Source organism: Candoia aspera, chromosome 2, assembly GCF_035149785.1.
Source record: "Candoia aspera isolate rCanAsp1 chromosome 2, rCanAsp1.hap2, whole genome shotgun sequence".
In the NCBI taxonomy this organism is placed as follows: Eukaryota; Metazoa; Chordata; class Lepidosauria; order Squamata; family Boidae; genus Candoia; species Candoia aspera.
Genome location: NC_086154.1, coordinates 178,060,014 through 178,078,173, shown reverse-complemented (window position 1 = coordinate 178,078,173; position 18,160 = coordinate 178,060,014). Strand labels below are relative to the sequence as shown.

Sequence of the window (18,160 nt, the reverse complement as noted above, 5' to 3'; positions counted from 1 at the left end):
AAATGGACTAAGGGTCCAGATAAATTCAAAATAAGAATTTGGAATTAATTATAAAGAATCCTTCCTGTGAAAAAATGCTTTTCTTTTGAATTAAAAAAAATACATTTAAAATTTTAAAAATGGGACACTAGTGGGAACTGAAGATTTCCATTAAAGAAGAACACATAAACTTGACTAACAGTTACAGAATAGTGCAAAATGTTCTAACACTGGAAATACTGAAGGATATTTTTGAAAAATGGAGTCAGAAATTAATATTAACAATGTCAGCAGCAATATCTGCCTCTATGGATAGATTGTGTCTAAAAGATGATATGGAAAATGAACAGGTTTTACCTCTGACAAGACAGAGACTGAGTTGAAAGTGGACTTACAGATGACAGGCTGCAAGAATGACATGGAAAAAGATGTTACACTGGACATAAAAAAGAAACTGGCTGATGGTTTAATAATTAAAAGGGACATACAAGCAATAAACCAAGAGAGTGAACTGGATAATTTTTCTATATTGGACTTACAAAAGAGACTTGTAAGAAATCAAGTTCTGTGACATTATTTGAAAGGGTTTTATTTGAAAGATTAAAATTGGTAGAAGTAAAAGGAAGGAATATAATGTTGGCTTATTTGATCAAGGCTAAAATAGATATGCTGTATCTGTTAGGGAAGAGCTAAATGAGAGCCAGGACTTTGGTACAGGCTCCCCTTGTGCGTCGTCATTCCAGGTACTTAGCCTAAATATCTGTCGCAGGGGATCCGAAATTAATTCTAATACTAAAAATAAAAAACAAAGTCAGCATATGGAGAGGCTTCCATGGGAAAACTCAAAGGAGTTCATGGCAAAGCAATGCTTGCTCACGCCACAAACTGTTATCTTGATATTCGAGCAGCTCTCAGACATAAAACATGAGCTGGATGTGTTGAAAGGAGATATTGGGGCTTTTGTGCAAAAGTATGAATTTAAACTTTCTTTTATAAAAGCTCATGAAACAGATGCGGCTAAGCCTTACACCCAAGGCAAGTGTGCTGATAAAGAGCAAGCAGCTAAAGGAAAAGTTAAACAATTAGATAAAAAGCCTCAGTTCCTAAAGAACAGCCCTTTAACTTCTGATAAGGCAAAGAGTGGGGAAATTACACACAACAAAGACTGTTTGGAAATAAACAAAGCATTTCCTGCTAAATTAAATCATCTACTGCAAACACAACAGATTGCTCTTGTTATCTCCATGAATAGACATAATGTCAGACACTGGAATACTAGGAGAGCAATTGTAACTTCCCTGTAGAATGGCTCCCGAGTGTTCCAAATCCGAAGCGGATCCTCTTGTCTTTCAAGCAGTCTACCATCCCTTTGATGCTATTTAAGATGAGGTCATATTTAGCTTTGTTTCAAATTTTTCCTATCAGAGTCTTTTGTGACGAAAAGGTTAAATCTTTATTTGGCGACATGACAGCTTCCAAGGCTGCCGCTCTTCCTTCAGCCTTGAGAGAGTATGAGTGTGGGAGTCAGCCTGCCCTGCCTGATGAGGACGTTTGCGATTCAACTGAAGCTGGCCTCATTAACGCTTTCGGCTCTTTACCAAGAAAAGAACAAGATAACATTTTGCTTAAGCTGGAAAATTTGAAGAAAACTTTGCTGGTCATAATGGCTACAGCTGAGCCACTTATAGACCTCGTGTCCCCAAACACTGATAATAATTCTCTCCCTCCAGCAAACAAGGGACTGTCTGATTATGACCTGCCAAAAGACAGCAGTCCAGATCCTTTTGGGTCAATAGGGGAACTTGTAGCAGAGAAGGAGCCATTACTCTCTTCAGGACATTCTATTGAGGCTTTAGCAATAAATCAGGGGACTGGAGGGGGATTTAACACCACTGAGTCTCCATTGCCACTGAATGAAGCCTCGGTAAGGCAAGATCAGCTGGCTGATGTTAACTTTGAACAAGATCCCCAGAAGCCGATGCAGGATTTGCATGAGGCAAGCCACCTTCCAGCAGAGGTTTTAACACCTGTTGTTGACTCCTTAGTCCAATATAACAACCTCGTAGCTCTCACTTGTCAAAACCACATTTCGTGACTGGCTCCAAATGATTATGCATTTTCCCTTTTAACCTGGAATATTGCTAGATGGTCAGTTCCATCAAAAGACCAACTTTTTTTTACTATTTCCCACAATTTGATGTCCTTTTTTTACAGGAAACCTGGGCATCTTCAGAGGTGGAGTTAGATGGTTATTGGGTTAATTCTATCTTAGCTGTTCCTAGTAAGGTTGGTGGGAGATCTAAGGGTGGTATTGTAACTTTAGTAAGCACAGCTCTACAATTCAAATGTATGTCACTCCCCCCCTCTAGAGCCATGGGTAGTGGCTACCTTGCTTTCATCCAAACATGTGGAAAATTTGCTTTTTAATGTTTATATTCCTCCTTTTAATCAGAATGATCTGCTTAGTACTATCTGGGAGCATATAGAAAATTTTATCTGTAACTGCTTAGAGAAATATCCCACAGCATCAATAATTGGTGAGGATTTAAATGCTAGAATGGGATTAAATGATTACACACAATACAATCAATTTAAGATCTATTATGAGGAGAATGTATTAGAGGAACCTCTGTACCCTAGAGAATTTAAAGATCCAAAAGTTAACTGGGCAGGCTTATGTGCAAGACAAGTGATTGCACGCCTGGATCTATGCATTCTCAATGGTTCCATAGGAGGGGATCATCCAGCAGAATACACTTATTGGGGGGCAGGAAGAAGATCCACAATTGATTACTGGATAACTTCATGTGATCTACTGAAATTCCTACAGAGAATGGAGGTAGATTTCAGATTAGAAAGTGATCACAACCCTCTAATTTTAACTTTGACACCCTACTGGAAAACTTTAAGAGCTAATTCAATGTACCCCCCAATGTTCGAAAGCACTAATACCCAGGTGAGAATGAAATGGACCGAGAAGAATGCAATAGAAGTTGATAAATGGATGCTAGTGCCCAAAACTTTAGAAATTTGTGCTCACCTCCCAGATAGTAAGTCCCATACATTATATTTAGACTGGTTCGAAAGTTTAATTGACAATCTTAAAACAGTTCTCACTAAGGGAATGCAGTCTTTCCCTAGAAACAGGGTTATAAAAAATAAAAAATGGTTTGATAAGGACTGTGTACAGTTAAAGAGGATATATAATGAGGAGTACAGGAAAAGTAAGTTTCCCCTCCAAGGACCAAACTCATTTACTAAGGTCCTTCAAGTTTCAATACAAGGCTTTATTAAAAGAAGAGAAATGCATGGCATTAAAGGAATCTTGGCAGAAATTAATCCAATCAGTCAGGATGAAAGATACATCCCTTTATTGGCATATCACTAGAGGTTTGGGAAAATTGCTCCCACCCCCACCTAATCAAGTACTATCACATGCATGGGAGGAATATTTTAGACGGTTGTATACGGACCCTGCTTGTGATATGAAGGACAGTCAGATTAATCTGGACAAAATTCCTCACTGGCCTCCAGTTACAGCACAAGAGGTATCCCGGCTGATCGAATCCCTTAAGGTTCACAAGGCTCCTGGTGCTGACTGTGTCTTCCCCGAAATAATTAAAAGGAGTTCTAGTTGGTGGGCACCTTTACTAGCATCTCTCTTCACATATATAGATCAGACTGGTTATATGCCAAAGAACTGGGGAATGCTGATTATTGTTCCAATCTATAAAAAGGGCAACAAAAATGATCCTTGTAATTATAGGCCCATTAGCTTATTGAGTGTAATTAGCAAGTTATATTCTAAGCATCTAAACAATAAATTACAGTATTGGATTTTGTCAGAGGGCATAATTAAAGATGAACAGGCTGGATTTAGAGAAGGGAGATCAACAGTTGATCATATCCTGGTGCTTCATCATCTTGTATTAAATATATATATATATATATATATAAAGAAATCTTCCCTCTTTGTGGCCTTTTTTGATTTTAAACAGGCTTTTGATTCAATAGCCAGAAGTGTTCTCTGGGAAAAGTTAAAAAATACAAATATTGATAGATGCCTCCTCTATCTAATACAGAAATTATGTTCTAATTCTACTTTAAGAGAGAGGTGTAATCCCCTAGGGACCTTATCTGGCTCAGTAAGTGTGCAGAAAGGAGTACGCCAGGGATGCAGTCTCGCCCCCTCCCTTTTTAATCTATACATTAACTCCTTGATTGATCTCCTTCACAATCTGGATTCTCATCCTCCCAATCTAGCACAACATAAAGTACCAGTACTTCTTTATGCTGATGATGCCATTATTATCTCACAAACCCAACTGGATTGAAAAGAGCTATAGCAGCATTAAATTACTGCATACAAAATAAGTTGGTTCTTAATTTTGATAAATCAAAAATCCTGGTCTTTGCCAAAAGAGCTATTTAATATTCTTGGAGAGTTAAAGGGCATAACCTAGAACAAGTCAATGCATTTAAATATCTGGGAGTGATTTTCCACTCAAAAGGCACTTGGAATGCACATTTGAACTATGTGGTGCAATTAGCCCTTAGGTCCTCAAATGCTATCAAACGCTTTTTTTACACAGGCAGAGGACAATTAGTCCCTGCAGCCTTAAAACGTTTTGAGGCCAAAATGTTGGCACAAATTCTTTATGGGGCACAAGCATCACAAGAAATTGTACAAACAAAATTCCTGCAATCAATTTTAGCTGCACCTGGTGGAACATCAAATGCACAGCTGAGACTGGAAACAGGAATGCCACAAATTCAGGTTAGGGCTTGGAAGATAATGTTAATATTTTGGTTGAAAATTCAATTTTCCCCAGTTGGTTTGACCCCTCCAGTCCTGACTGATAACTTTTCCTCTTCCTGGAAACAGGCGATAAGAGCATAAGCTGGCTCTATATGGGCTTTCCCCAATATTTCTACAGCCCTTAGGTTATGATCAAGCCAAGCAGGTGGTTATTAATAGAATAAGAGACATGGAATTCCAGTCAGAAGTTAATAGGATACTCCTGCACAATAGAAATCAGATAAGATGGGGTACATGGGAACCAGCAAGCTACCTGAAAGACCTAACCTTTCCTAAGATCAGAATAGCATTTTTTAGAGCTAGACTCAATATCCTTCCATCAGCACTCCTGCAAGGCAGGTACAGTAAAACTCCTTTAGCAGAAAGAATCTGTATATGTGGCATTAAGGAGGTTGAAAACATCTCTTATGTTTTATTATGCTGTAAATATTACAGGGATATAAGATCAATATATATATTCCCCTTAATAGAAAGATTCCCTAGGAGACCTGATAGTTTTTATGAGAAGCATCTTCTTCAGGATTTAAATCCAGCCATCACATGTGCAGTAGCTAAATTTTGTGCTGCTGCAATGATAATAAGGCAAAAACGGTTAAAGAAATAGGGATCTCTGTTTATTTTTCTATTTTTACAAATATTTTGATTAGCTATTTTTTAATGTTTTTTTAAATAATTTCTTGAGGATATACATTTTACAAAATAATATAGTATTAATATAACAGATCTATTAATGTTTAGGCAAAAAGATATGTTATTATTTTAATAGGGATTTAGAGATTATATGGTAATTGTTTTGATTTATAGTTGTCTTATGTATAATCGTATTCATTTGATTTAGTTTGATGCTGTTTATTGTTCTTATTAATTTTATGTTGCTGGTCATTGACTGAATAAGCTATCTATCTATGTTGTAATTTCTGGTAACCCTTAATGGATTTTTGCTGACACCAGGACTGAAATGATGATACTTTATGGATTTGTTTATAGATAAGAGATGGGACATGGGATGAAGAGATCACTGGTTATAAATTAAGAGGAGGCGAAAAGTTACTAAAATTGTTTATACTTGTGATGAAGGTTGGAAATCACTTCTTTATATATTTCTCTTCTTTTTCTTCACTATATTCTTACTTTTCTTTTTTTCTTTCTATTCTTTCTATCTTTCCTATTTTTTTCCCTTTGCACTTTTTACTCTTTCTATTTTTCTGTCTTTGTTTTAGTTTGTATTAGTTTATACTACTGTAATTACAATCTTTAATAAAATTACTTAATAAAAGGAAATTATAGATGCCATTGGATTGAAAAAAGGTGATTTTACTGAAGTTTTATTGATGTGGTTCTGGAATTACTTTTTTAAAATATTGACTTATATTATAATGAATTTGGATGTTTTTGCTTTTGGCGCAGTTTGAACTTTTATTATATTATTCTGTATTCTTTATTTTTATGTGTGGTTTGGTTAAGGCTTTGGGAAGTGAAAGACGGCCCTGAAAACTTTGGGAATGCTGGTGGTCTTGATTTAATAGCACCACTCTATAGTTCTGGGATCAGGGCCTTTTCCTTTCTTAGACTGACATGAGCACCTTCATTTGCATTGGAAACAGCAGAAAGAAAATAGAAAAAATGCCAGGGAAATATGGGCATCTGGGAGGAAAAATGGGCATGTTTCCCCAGTAGTAATCCTGATCAGTGGTGGACAATCAGCTACTACATTTGCCCGGTACCAAGGATTTCTCTGTGAAACAACACTCCCAAATTTCCCAGAAACTTTCTTTAGTGCAGACCTGCAAGAGGCAACAAATACCCTTTAAAGATCAACGTCCCTGTTTAATCAATCCACAGGCTAATCTAATGCATGTTTACTTGGACATAAGCCCAGTGGTATTCAGCAAGGTTCACTGCTGAGCAAATAGGTATAGATTGTGATGGTCTGACATGCTGAAATCTCAGGAATTTGACTTGAGGCTTGCTCCCAGTAAGTATGAATTAATTGCAGACTTAACTTGTGTAGCTTATGCTAAAGGATGTCCTACTCTATCCAAATATCCAAATGCCACAACCAGGCTTCTAGAATACAGTTGGGGGTGAGAAAGAAAGAACTGGCTTAATCATGTTCTCTTACCCTCACCCTCACCCCAACACACACACACACACAGAATGGAAGCTGGGATGACCCTACCTCTTTAGCACTTGATTCAAAGGAATTTTATATCAGCAGAACCAGATGTAATTTTCTTTTCCGCACAGCCATTAATCGTTCAAGAACCAGGTCTCCTTTTCATTTTATCTAAATGGAGCCCCATGGTCATCTCCTACTTCCAGTTTCACCATGAATATTTGCTTAACTAGCTTACTGCTTCCCCACCAACTTGTTGTATTCCATGGTTGCTCATTTTGTGATCAGCTGTCATGAGCACCGTTGAGCTGAATGCATCAGCACAACGGCACACATGACAATACCTCGGAAACTAGAGGAAGGGATTTAAAGATAAGCAAAGCACGCACAACAACAGACACAGACCCCGAGGAGAAGGGAACGACCCCGGCCGGAAGAACCAGCCATTAGAACACAAAGGGGGAAGAAAGAACGACAAAGACAGGGCGGATCACGAGGCACACCTGAAGCTGTCAGCAGGAACGCAACGGATATCGCCCAGCTGACAGCAATCACCGGCCGGAGGAAGAAACCGATCATGAGCGAAGCCCGGGGCACCAGCAGGGGCCCCGCGACCCCTCACCTACCGGCAAGGAAGCATGCAGGACTTGGGGGGATGACACAACCCAAAGGGGGGGGGGGCGCTGACCGGCGCGGGCTATTTAAACCCCGCACTGGCGCACTCCCTTCACTCTCAGCTTTTTCTAGCTATGCACTATGCTGAAATAAACCTGAACCTGCTCTTCCCTGAATCAGTGTCTGTGTTTTACTCAGTAGTAGGCAGCGCATGACATCAGCTGAGCCAGCTGTAGGCTTCCCAGGCATATATGGGGTGTTGCTGAATCAGGAAAGTGGGTAAACAGCTGGTTTTACACCTCAGCACAAAAGAGGCACATTAATCTTTCAAGGCCAGCCATGCTATGTCAGAAAGCTCTTTTTGATCTCATACATCTTCTAATGACTGGAACAAACATGGCTGCCACACCACAAACAGTATCCTAAACAGAACGTGCAAGAATCTTTTATTTAGTTAAAATATTTCTAAGCCCCTTGCTAAGTCAAATGCCATCCTACTCAGCTTCCACAAAAGACACTGCTATAATGTTGAGAGTGTTTTTTTTAAATGACACTAATAAAAATGAATGAAACCTATCATAAAAAGCGGTATGGAATAGCGGCCAGTACAATGACAGCAAACGTTTATTTATTTATTTATATTTCAAATTTCATCATTGCCCATCTCACATGAAGCGACTCTGGGCGACATTAAAACACGGTCTTTTAAGCTAGTTGAATTAGTACGATTCCAAAATGTACATATGTGTTCATTGCCCACGTAGTGAAGGGTCTATATATACATAACCCATATGAGAGGCAAATCTACAGTCATGAGTCAAATGCCAGAAAGTCTCTGACTTGTGTACCCTCCCCCGCAACTGATAGCACTGCTTGCACCAAACCATAACCCTTCAAATTATGCACTTCATGTGGTCCTTAGGTACAGTGATTATCATACCCTATTTCCTCCACTCTGCTGCTAAAATTTAGCTTAAAAAAATCTTTGGATATTAGAATATTTCCAGCTGCAAAGACTTCAGTTAGATCAGTATAATTAGACAGGGAACTTTCATTTCATTTATTTATTCTTTCACTCATAGGAGAAGGGGGGAAGATGGAACCTTTGTTTGTTTAGCACACACTGCAGAATACTGTAAGAATGTTGATAGAAAAGACAGGCTTTCAAAAACCTTTTCTATGCTAATCTGAAAATCACCCTGCCGAGCAATATTGTTGTCCATTAAGTTCATGGTTGGGATGCTCCTGGATGGCTTCTGCTGCCTCTTGCCCAACTTCATTTATATTGCATGTTCCCACTCTTTCTTGGTCCTTTTTAATTTCATAGAGAATGCCCCAAGGAAGAAACAAGAATAATGTCACATTGTCTTTTGATTGGTAGCACTATGAACCACCTGTCTGGAAGTACTCTTAGAACCTGATTTTAAACTAGGAATTATTTCCATATTAAATATATGGGAACAGGGATATGATAATTTAAAACAGTAAAATATTTTCAAGGTATCACTAATTCAGGTATTTGCAAGAGAGTGTTTATTTTTTCACCCTAATGTGATAATTTTTTCTTCAGTCACTTAGTCTCTTCAGAGTCTTTGTGAGCCAATGGACATAATTTTGCCCAGAATTTGGCAATAACTGCTTCTTTGAGTTGTTGTAAACTCCTATTTGTATCATCAGTGATAGCATCCAGCCAACAAGTTTTCTGTTGGCCTCTTTTTGATGCTCTTCGCTTTTTCCAAGCATCTGAGCCTTCTCCAATGACTTCTTTCACACTCTGTATCCAAAATAGCTCAGCTTTAGCTTTAATATTCATGCTTCCAGTATAGCAATTTTATTTAATCTCTAATTAATAGTTCTTCTTACGGTCTAAGGTATTCTCAACAATTGTCTCCAGCACATCATTGATTTTTATTCATTCAGCGCTGATGGTCCAGCTTTCATAGCCACATGTTACAACTGGGAGAACCTTAACAATAAGAACCTCAGTGTGATGTTTATGCACATTAATATTTTGTCTAGCTCTGTCATAGACTTTCTCCCAAGTAACAGATGTCTCTTTATTTCATGTCTACAGTCATCATCTCTGGGCACTTTGGAGCCAGGAAGATAAGTCCCTTCTCCAATTACTCTTAAAGAGGATTATATCAAAACACATCAAGAACAGGCAACATTTTGAGGTTGATGATTATATTTCAATTCTGAAAGCAAGTTGTAGATAAATTCACAAAATGGCAACTATGGGAGGATTTTCCTATTCACAAAAAACACAGATGGAATAATCTTCATGTACTCACTACCTAGTGTGCTATGTTTCACCCAGCTTCTCTCTTCTGGGCAGGAGGGCACAGTTCCAAACAAAGCACTGGACTGCAGTTGCTCACCTCTTTTCTTCTCAGCAAACACTTATGAGAGGCCCAGAGGCTGCCTTATAGCTAAAGGTACTTCTAAACGTTGTGACTTTGTTTTGCAGCATGCAAGCTTCCCATTCATTTATTTTAACTTAATTGCTGTTAAAAATAACTAAAAGTAATGTACACCCAGCGGTGTATGGCTCCTGGTGGGTGATAAGACAGGTATTGAGGGTTCCAAGTTGCCCCTAAGTATCACATTGTCCATCTCATGCCTTATTTCATTTCTTAGCAAGGACATCTGCTTATTGTTTTTCTCTCTTCACTCCCTTATCTTGAGTACCCGAGCCTTGTGAAGCCACTTCCTGGAGAGCTGAAACACTGGAGTGCAAATGTCATTATAGGCATATATAGTTTTCTAACCCATCATTCCAAAACTGGAAATTGCTCTTGTTGGAGATGTTAACAAATAGCATGCCTCATTTTAGCATATGTATGAGTTACTCTAGGATGCAGACTCTATGTGCGAGGAAGCTGTTTGTTGCCACTCCCACTTCCTCTCTCTCTCTTCCTCATTCTTCCACCGACCGAGGAGGCAGCATGCATGCTGCTCTCTCTCCCTCCATTATGGCCACATGCTTGAGCCTTGGAGAAGGACTTTTCCCATTTTCTGCATGCAGCTCTTAGCAGCTATGAGGGCTAGTAGTTCATTAAGTTTAGGGAACAGAAGAAACAAAGAATCTTCATTTTTCCACCGAACATGGATGTAACTGAACCAAAAATAAAATCAGTAAGACTCTTCTTACTTTTAAATCTACTTTGTCTAAGTGTGTGATTCTTTATGCTTGGGAGGGCTGAGTGTGTAAGATCAATAACCTGTATTTCTCTAATGTGCTCATTACAGCTATTCAAGATAATATTCTTTTTCTGTGTGCAGCTTCTCTGCTGTGTTAAGCTCTGCTCTCTTCAGTGGTCCTAGCTGTCCACTAATGGCTTCAGCACTGAGACTTCAGGAACAAGGATCCTGAGTCGGAAGGCCATCTAGTTCAACTACTGGGAAAATCAGACTAGACGTGGGGAATAGGGGTGTCTGAGGATTTCCAGGGAGGGATATTTAGTTTTGGAAAGTGAATAAGGAGACTATTCACTGGAAGGATTGTGGATGGAAAGCAGGCAGGTTAAGGATCACAACCTGAATGGAGAATAGGGAGAATCCTATGAAATGTGATTCCAAAGCAGCTTCACTCAAGCACAGCATGCCTGCCCACTCCATACATAGTTTTCAGTTGCTCTCCATATGCTGTTTAAACACAGCCTATCTGTACATGAAAGAGTACATGAACACTAGTTCCTAGAAGTTAAACATCTCTTACAGCATAATTAGTAACAAGACTGAGGTTGTCTTTCATGCAGTCAGTCTGGCTGGTGGCTCCAACCTGTTCTGTGTGTCTGTTTCTGAGGTCAACGACTGTTTTCAGTTGGCTAAAATCGCCAGTAAATCAGATTGTGCACGTTGCTTGTAGGCTACAAAACTGCAGGGGAGAGAAAAGGAAGCAAAATGGAGCAAGTGAATTAATTTCCATGGTTAAATGGCCTCACCTATGCTTCTGAAATATTCAACATTTTATTTCCTTGAGGTTGGGCAATGGATAATCCCCTTATTTGGCGGCTGACTCCAGGGCTCCCCTAAGATGTTTTGCTTCTAGAGAAGGAGAAAAAAAAAGCTTCCTTCTTTCTCAAGATAAATCTTATAATACCAGTATTATAATATAATATCTGAGGTACGAAACTCCACAGGTGTAGCCAACCAACCAGAAACAAATACATCAAAGAGGAGGCTAATGACTTTTTTAGATGTTCCTAAAGAAAAATAAGAGTTTGTGCAAAAGATAACCTGATGGCACCTCTAACCAGACTTCAATCCACCTAAATCCACTTGTTGCATTTCAGTGAGAGCATTAGCAGCCTAGAGTCCAGAATGATGCAAATACGGCCATCTTCTTGAACATGTATGGACATTTGGAGAGATGGCAATACTCAGTGTTCTCAGCTTTTAGGTAATGCATGAATTTTGCTTAGCTCTTCATCCTCTGCAAGGAGTCTGTAGCATATAATAAAAAAAAATGCAGGAGCAGTAGATTATGACCTCCTTGGGGGCATGGTTGTGGGGTCCACCCTAATGAATTACACTGGCCCAATGCCAGCCTCCTATTCCAGGCACTTGAAAAATCTTTGCCTTGGAGCTAAATTCTTGAGCAAATGAAATCTTAGGAATCTGGGTACATGCAGATAAGGAAAATCAGCTTTGCCTTTAAAATGTTCAGTTTGCCCTTAGTTTTCTTTACCTGATAGGGAAAAGACTCAGGCAACTGATGCCACATGAGAGAAGGAAGCAGAATCCACTGAACCAGCCCAGGGTTTTTTGGTAAATTTTATTATAGGCTGTTGATGTCACAACTCCAGTGATCACTAGTGACAGCTGCAGTAGAACAAACACTTTTCCTAGGAAAAAAGAACAGATGTAAGATTCAATGAAAAAGAATTTAGGGCACTTTTCTACCATAATCCAGATTACTTGTAATTTCTGTAGCTAATTTGGCTTTTAAAACAAGGCAATTACAATGTAGTAACAGTTGGAGAGCAAGTTTTTATTTCAACTTGTGAAAAGTTATCCTAAAGTGTGGCTACTGGATTGCTTCAGTTACAGAAAAGTTGGTAGAATTCAGCATTTATTGCATACACTCCTTGCATAATCATTTCTGAACTTCTTGAACCGGTTTGAATATTTGTCATTCTGTAAACAAGCTGTTGTTGCAAGATATTTGCTTACTATTAATAGGACTAGCAACTGCAATTCAGTGCTAGAAACCACTTCTATTACCAACTGTAACGTAGGCAATAGTTAGTTGACTTCAGGGAACTAATATTACATAATGGAAGACATTAGCAAGTGGAACTGCCTTTGAATAAGAAATATAACAGGTTTAAAATTCTGATGCAGGATTAAGGGGCGTATAGCACCACCTCAGACAGCATTCCAACCTCCTTTATGGTGGTTGGGAGGTTATTACTTCCTGACTTTCGAAATGTGATGTTAAAATACTATAAACAGAACTCTGGAGGCCAATTTGGGCTGAAAGCCACTGCTAAGAGGATGGGGAGAGGCTTAGCAATGCTACTCCCCCTTTGCCCCAATTTCAACCCCCTGTCCCACAAAGTAATCCTGATTCCCAGATCTATGTTGTGATGTTAAAAGGGTGAGTTAACCCTCTCTTCTAAGTTTGTTCAACCTGACTCAATGAAGATAAGTAACTCACAGTTAATCTAAGATACTTTAGCATTATTTGGGAAATGATTTGGGTTTCTGGATTCATAGAAAATATTAGACCTTTAAATAAGCAATTAACTGTAGCCCAAACCCAACTTGGTTATAAACTTCCATGGGTTATTCTTCTGAAAGAAGAAATACCCTACTAAATTGGGCCATAGGCCATTTGTCCACCATCTTGTTTCCATCATGTGTAGGCAAATGAGATGCCTCCAGAAAGTCTAGACTAGTGTCAGCATAAGGTGACTGTGAGTTACTGCTGGACTCCCACATTCTGGTAGGATCCAAAGTTGGTGCCTATCCTAGATGTTTTGTTCTGAGCAGCTGCAAACTATAATTCAATATTTCCCCCCAGTGCCACAGAAGGTTCTGTGCCATCATGGGAAATTTAAAATGGAAGCTTAAAGCAACAGCTGCTACATTTTTTAAGCCTCTGTCCAAAGGAGCCCATGGAAGGCATTTTCTAAGGGTGCTTTCCAACCAGCCCTCCTTGTGAATCAGACAGTCCTGATGTCTGATTCACAGGTGACATTTTCTGAATGATGGAAGGGAAGGTATGTGCCTCCAGCAGATGAAAGCTTTTGTCAAAGCCTAAGGCATTGATACTCATGGAATAGTTTTACAGGTGAGCATAAGAATTTGGTTCTGACTCATCCAGCTCAGATTACCGCATGTTTCTGTGACACCAACTCAAACGATAGGAGTAAACTCAGATCAGCTTATTCTGAAAAGCAATGTTTTCCAAGGAAATAAACCCAGAACTGGTTCTTACCATAGGACGAACCTTCAACATGTTTGGATAACAAAGATCTGATGGTTGGCATGGGAATGAGGGCAAAGAGCATCACAGCACGAGCTGCAACAGAGAAGAATGCAGAATGGTAAGGTCAAGCTCCCAGCCTTTTTAACAAAGATCAGGGTGTAGCTGTTTTAAAAAGCATGAACGGAAAGCCTCAGCTTTGTGTTTTGGCCCGGCTAGCAACTAAGGCGGTTTCCCCCAACTTTATGTCTTGTTTGTTTGTTTGACGAAGACTAATGAGAGTCGTAATCTTAAGACAGTGAGAAGTCAATTGGTCAGGTAGGCTGACCGTAAGAGTCTAAAAGCAAACCTCTCTGAAGTATATTATAATCTCCAGATGTAATACAGGGAGAAGAGTAACAATAACAGCAATAACAACAATGGTTTATCCTGCTAAATAAGAAATAATAAATACCTTTCCCTAGACAATGTTCTATGAAATATCAAAGGCAGTACTTACGTTCTGGAAGAGTATCTGAAACCTGCTGTCAGAGAGCAGCACCAGGTGTCTGAGTGAGCCAGAGAGGCTTGCCCATGCTCCTAAAGGGCCCTACCATCACTACTTAGAAATGAGGGATTTAAGTTAAAGCAGCAATGGACAAGCTTTCCATGGTCTGGGAGAGTCAAAGGAAGAAGAGGGCTGCAATGGGTTGCATAATACTACAATTGGGATGGGAGCATGCCATTTAATATTTATGGAATCAACAGTATCTATTAATTCTGGTTCTTTGATACACACACAGACACACAGACACAGACACACACGTAGACATCTTGCAAGGATTTTTTTAAATGTGTAGATTCAACACTAGATGAATTGGTGTAGTCTACAGTATTTTATTCGGTCTCACCCTGAAGCCCTTCCGATGTGTGATGCCTGGAAATTCTGAGAGTTGTAACCTAGGGCGTCTGGAAAGCATCTGTTCAGGAAAGGTTAATCTTGCCTTTCACCCCCTTCAGCTGCACACACAGACTTTATGAATGCTGAGAACATGCACAAGTAGGGAATATAGTCTTCAGGACAGAAATTACCTTTTGGAGAAATTTAATTTTCATCTGAGAAGAGAACAACCTACCACTAGCCCTCATTATCACAAAATAGGCTTGGAAGTGTGCAGGCAATGTGTGGCAAAACTTCAGAAGCCACAGGAGAGGCTAAGAGCTTAGAGGACTGTCAATTATTAAAGATGAGGCTTCAGTGACCTGTGACCCATCCCATTCCTAACATTTAGGAGAAGTTAAATAAATTATGCAGTATAGTACCATATGCAATTGCATAATGTATTATAAATATCAGGAAAATGGCTTTTATTGCTGCAGAATTTGATACTTGTGTTCTAAGAGCATCTATAAAGCTGCTTTAGTTAATGAACATACAGATCCTACTTGGAACTGCAATGGGAGTACACCTGTGCAGTCTTATAGAGATCTATTCAAAAGCAGGGTGTATTGAGTTTACTTCTGCATAAATTATAATGAGGCTACAGCTTAAATTTACCAAAGGTCAGTGTAAATGAACAGTAACAAATCTTTCATGAAATGAAATGAAATATGTTGTTTGTCTTAATGAGAGGTGTGTAGAAAGGCTCTGACTCACCAATGTAAAACAGGTATGTCCAGCGCACAAAGGCCATAATAAGAATGCCAGCTGAGAAGGACACAATCCCTATCATAATCATGGTGGTGTCTCTTAGAAACTTGGAAAACACAAAGACTCCCAGGAAGCTGGTGATGAAGATCAAATAGCCAGCAGCATTGGCATAGCCAACGTACTCTGGTCCCCAGCTCAGTGGCTTCTTGAGGAAGAAGAGCGGTAGCACACTCATTGCTCCAGCTACAGCCAAGTCATATAGGATGGCCCCCACAAAAAGCATGGCAATAATGGGCTTGGAAGATCCCAGGTGGGGGAACCTCTCAAGTCTATGGAAGGTAAAATCTCCATCATCAGCCGAGTTGCTGTCAGGCTGGACCACATGGGTGGAAGCAGCTGGGTCACGAACTCCAGGTTTGGGCACTTGGAGGACAAGTAGACTGTAGATGATGCATAAGGCATATAAGGCAACGCTACAGGAAATCAGAACCATACCATGCTGGTAACTGAGATGGAACGTAACGAAGAGGTGTCCTGAGGCAATACTTCCCACAAAACCAGCAATGCCATAGATGAGCTCAATATTGATGAGACGCAATGATCTTCTGCTCTCAGATGAGCCCTGGGAGGCCAATGCCATGATGCTGGCCCAGTATGTGGTGAATCCTCCTGTCAAGCCATGCAAGACAGCAGCCCCATACATCACCTCAATGGGCCAAGCCAACAAGATCAAAAGCAGTAGGAGGAACCGGGACAGCAAGTAGCCAGCCAGAGGCACACCGATGCTGATCTTCCGATTTTTCTTGTCACCCAGCCTAGCCAGGCCATAAGCTGATATCAGTGGGGTTAAGCCATCCACAAGGTTGTAGATGATGTAAAAGTCAGAGATGGCCTTTTGTTGGGCCTCCTCGCCGGAATGCACCGAAGAAGAGTTGGTCTGGTTGTAGTAATTCTTCACCACAAGCAACAGTCCTGTGTCATAGAAAGCGCTGGCAAGCTGAGCACCAGCAACAAGAGGTTCTATCCAGGTCCTCATCTTCATTGTGTCAGCAGCTGTGGTCACTAGGAGTGAGTTGCTCAATTTCTCCAAGGAAAAGGGGAAGAGAAGGCTGGGAGCTAACGCAGCCCTTCTAACCTGAACATAAAAGCTTGCATACAACGTTGAAGGTAGAAGCAAGACAGCTATTCTCTCCCTCTGCCTCCTCAAACAGGTTCTTTCCTTTGCTACACTCCCACTCCCTCATGCTCCGGCTGTCTTAGCAGGCACTGGGTGCCTGCCTCAGTGCTGTCCCTCTTCCGTGTGCCTTCAAGAAGTCACATGACCTGAGCTGAGGACTTTCTCAGTCTGATTTTAGGAAGTGAAAGCAGGGTGCTTTAGCAGTGACCAGAAGTCTTACGTCACAGTGAACTTTCTTGGTGTGTGCAGGTGGGTGTGTCTGTGTACAAACTCTGTCCCTTCCCCTGCCCCTTGGCTAATGTACAGTCAGGTCTTTCTGTTAGGAGAGCTGGCGAGAGGCAACTCTTAACAATTGTGATGTTGCAAACTTTTTCAACCTTTTTCTTGACAGTACTTCTCAAACCTATCCTGAAGGAGAAGGGAGTTATAGTAAGGTGAACTCCATGGTGTTGGCAGGAGACATGGCAGGCACGTGAAGCATTGTGCGAATATGACAGCGTGTGTGGTCAAGAGAGAGAGAGAGTGAAAAAGGGTCGGTGGGCAGGATAACTAAGTGCCTATTAGTCCTTTTCCATAACTGTTTCAGAAAGAAAATGGTTCAATAAACAGGACGCCTCAGTAATGGGTTAAAAAAATGTTCCCTCCCAGCTATACTACAAGACCTGCTCACAGGTATATCAGCAAATCAGATGCATCCCAGGCTTCCGCCACACTTTGTTAGAACAAGCAAGCGATTTTTTTTGTCTCAGTTCATCACCTTCGTAAGATGACTGTTTAATAGTGCAGATCTGATCCTTGGAAACATTTCAGAGGTGACAGATAGCTCAGTGGCTATAGAAATCACAGATCATCAGGCTTCTGCACACTTGTTTTTTGCTACGATCTTGCACAGCCGTTCCCCTCCCTGTACAGAAAAAGGCTTTTGGACCATATGAAAACTCTCTTCTCTAAAACAGGCACTGTTCTCTGTATAGGATTAGGTGACAACAGGATGACAGTCTGGTTTTCTCTGGATATTTTCTCTGGATGAGAGGGCATTGTGTTTCTGTACTTCCAGTTAAAAAACCTGCATTGTATTTCACCAGAGTTGTGAAAATAGTGATTTTTTTCCTCTTCTTTCCAGAGATCAGGAACACTCTAGCTGATGGATGGTTTTTCATTTGAGTTTAGAAAGCTGATGATCTTCAGTGTTTCTTTTAAAAGCAGTCTTCCATCCTGCTTCCTTAAAACATTTAAAGCTCTTTCAAAATCAGTAACAGGGAAGGGAAAACCCCACACCAAAACTGCAGAGTGATGCTTTCTTCAGCTTTGCCCATTAACTTCTTCTTCCTCTCAAGCAGCTGTGATTCCAACCCACATTTGGTTTTGCAATCAGAGCAAAGGCTGTG

General features: G+C 40.1%; 1 protein-coding gene across 1 annotated transcript; it reads right to left on the bottom strand.

Annotated features, from left to right (window-relative positions):
- Window positions 1-10,717: 10,717 nt before the first annotated feature.
- On the bottom strand, window positions 10,718-16,827 carry SLC46A2 (solute carrier family 46 member 2). Its single transcript, XM_063296692.1, has 4 exons — window positions 15,602-16,827; window positions 13,978-14,061; window positions 12,223-12,379; window positions 10,718-11,409 (listed from the first exon to the last, which is right to left on the bottom strand). The coding sequence occupies exons 1-4, from the start codon at window positions 16,635-16,637 to the stop codon at window positions 11,352-11,354; spliced, it is 1,335 nt and encodes a 444-aa protein (XP_063152762.1). The 5' UTR covers window positions 16,638-16,827; the 3' UTR covers window positions 10,718-11,351.
- Between the last annotated feature and the right edge of the window lie 1,333 nt (window positions 16,828-18,160).